Source organism: Gavialis gangeticus, unplaced genomic scaffold (assembly GCF_001723915.1).
Source record: "Gavialis gangeticus isolate Ggan-Ray unplaced genomic scaffold, GavGan_comp1, whole genome shotgun sequence".
NCBI classification, from domain to species: domain Eukaryota; kingdom Metazoa; phylum Chordata; order Crocodylia; family Gavialidae; genus Gavialis; species Gavialis gangeticus.
The window spans coordinates 29,909,495-29,911,642 of NW_017729030.1; the positions used below are offsets into that span (position 1 = coordinate 29,909,495).

Sequence of the window (2,148 nt, forward strand, 5' to 3'; positions counted from 1 at the left end):
CCCAGCCACAGGCCCCTGCCTGCCCCCACCCCCAGTTCCTCCCTTCCCTAGAACCTCTGCCCCTCCTCTCCACAACCACCTCCCTCCAGCCCCCTACCCTTGCTTTAGTGCTGACAGGTTCTGTCCCTGGTACAGCCTGTGGCACAACACCAGTCTAGCCCCATATCAGCAGTACAGGGCCAGCACGGTGGGTTCTGGGCAAAGCTGGGGTGGAGCTGGCACTAGATGGAAAGGAGAGAGGGGTGCAGAGAGGGAGACCATGGACTGAGGCTTCAGGGGCAGTGGGGAAGCAGGCAGCAGCTGTGACTCCAGTCCTGACCTGCCCCCACTGTACTCAATTCCAAGACAAGGGACCTCCCCCCTCCCCATGTTAAATGAGGGGAAAAACTTTGCCTTGGAATCAAGAAACTACATACAGTAGTACTATGACTTAAGGATGAACCAAAATGTTTTTAACAGCAGAATTTCATTTCGAGAATGGCAAGGAAAACTCCACTGGTAATATCAGTGGAGAGTGTGAGTATGAGTAGTAGACAATTGAAAAAGAATACATTATGCTATCTAGGGAGTACGCTATAAAAAGTGGGGAGTCATTTCTTCCGTTAAAAACTAAATAGGAGGAAGTAATGTTTAGCATTTTTAATCAATTAATGCCACTGGCTAAGTTCAGACATGCAGCAATTGAGTGGTGTGCAAAAGCACCCAGATACACAATTATTCTCCTTTTTCAATCTTCATGTGAAACAAGCAATGGCACTGAATTGCATGGAGACCTAAAACCACAGGATTTAAATCACTAAACCCTCCCCCCTCACAACCTAAACCCAACAACTCAAATACAACATTTAATCATATAAGATATTCTTATTCATGCTAAATAGGAAAAGTAATCACACCTCTTGTTTTCCATCTTCACTGGTAAGCAAGACTGGTCGACCTATGCATATATTGGCAGATTTCATAGTGTTGAGTCCTAGTTGTACAAGAGTGCTCCTGTATGTTTTAGGAATGTTTTCATCTTCTAAAATTTTAGGAGAAAAATGTGTCATTATTCTACAGGTCAGATCATTTTGCAAACAAAACTCCCTATTCACATGAAGCAACTACAGTATGAAGAATGACAATCAAAACAATTCTTTGCACTGAAGAAATTTACATGCTTGTTCAATATCCATGTCCATTCAATTTTGGTGCCACTCTTTCTTACCACTAAAGCATGAATCACTGGGGATTTCTGTGGTATAAGCAGATATCTCCAATTTACTTCATAAAGGCCACTAAACATACGCACCACTAAAATGACAGATGCTGGAGATATGTTTACTCTTCTTTGTTTTCTTTCCCACTAACATTGATGAATAGTACAGAAGTACTGCTTATGCAACTCTGATTCAGTCAATCACAGTGGTTCTCAAAATTTTTTGGACTTGAGGCACCCCTTGTTGACTGGAGGCACTCCTCAGTAACTTCTGTGAATTGAACAGAATGCAATTTCAAAAACTAATTTATATATTACAGTGCTTATCTCCTTGCAGAGGGCCCAGTCAGTGGGCAGGAGGGATCAGCCAGGGATGGATAAGCACCTGAGTCCTGCCACCCTGGTTGAGAATCACTAGTCTGTCAGATGCATCTCTACCCTGCCTTCTGCCCAACTTCAGATTAACACAGTTAACTACTTCACATTCTTTGGTATGGCTCATTTAGATTTCTGAACAGGCATCAAACAGTTTTGGTCACAACCAATTTGAACCAGAGACATAAGCAGAAAGGGCTATCCAACTACCAGTCTACACTCAACCAATGTCGTAGCAGCTGGACATTAAAAAATAAACAGCACAGCACCAGTGCCTCTTTGGAGAAATATTTCTACAGCAGGACAATAACATCTAGGAAGCTGTGATAGTCTCATAATTAGGGATCCTGGTATTCTCTGATTAAAAATCGCAAATTCTCTGATTAAAAACCCAAAATCCATGATAAAAATTAAAGGCCCCCCACAGCTGCACCCCCCCCAGCACTGCTGGTGCCCCTCACTCTGCCCCCAGTCTCAACAGCACTCCTGATGCCCCTTGCAACAGCCCCCCAGACACAGACATGCAGACACAGACACTGACACCCACCCCAGCAGTGTGTGTGGGGGGAAGGGGC

The 2,148-nt window shown here is 44.1% G+C and overlaps 1 protein-coding gene across 1 annotated transcript in view; it reads right to left on the minus strand.

Moving 5' to 3' along the window:
• The window catches only part of SPATA5 (spermatogenesis associated 5), a 395,498-nt gene that overhangs the window by 388,614 nt on the left and 4,736 nt on the right, over positions 1–2,148 (minus strand). Inside the window, exon 2 of the mRNA XM_019522055.1 lies at positions 897–1,021. Within this exon, the coding sequence (XP_019377600.1) occupies positions 897–962 (66 nt within the window). The 5' untranslated portion in view covers positions 963–1,021. The remainder of the gene's footprint in view (positions 1–896; positions 1,022–2,148) is intronic.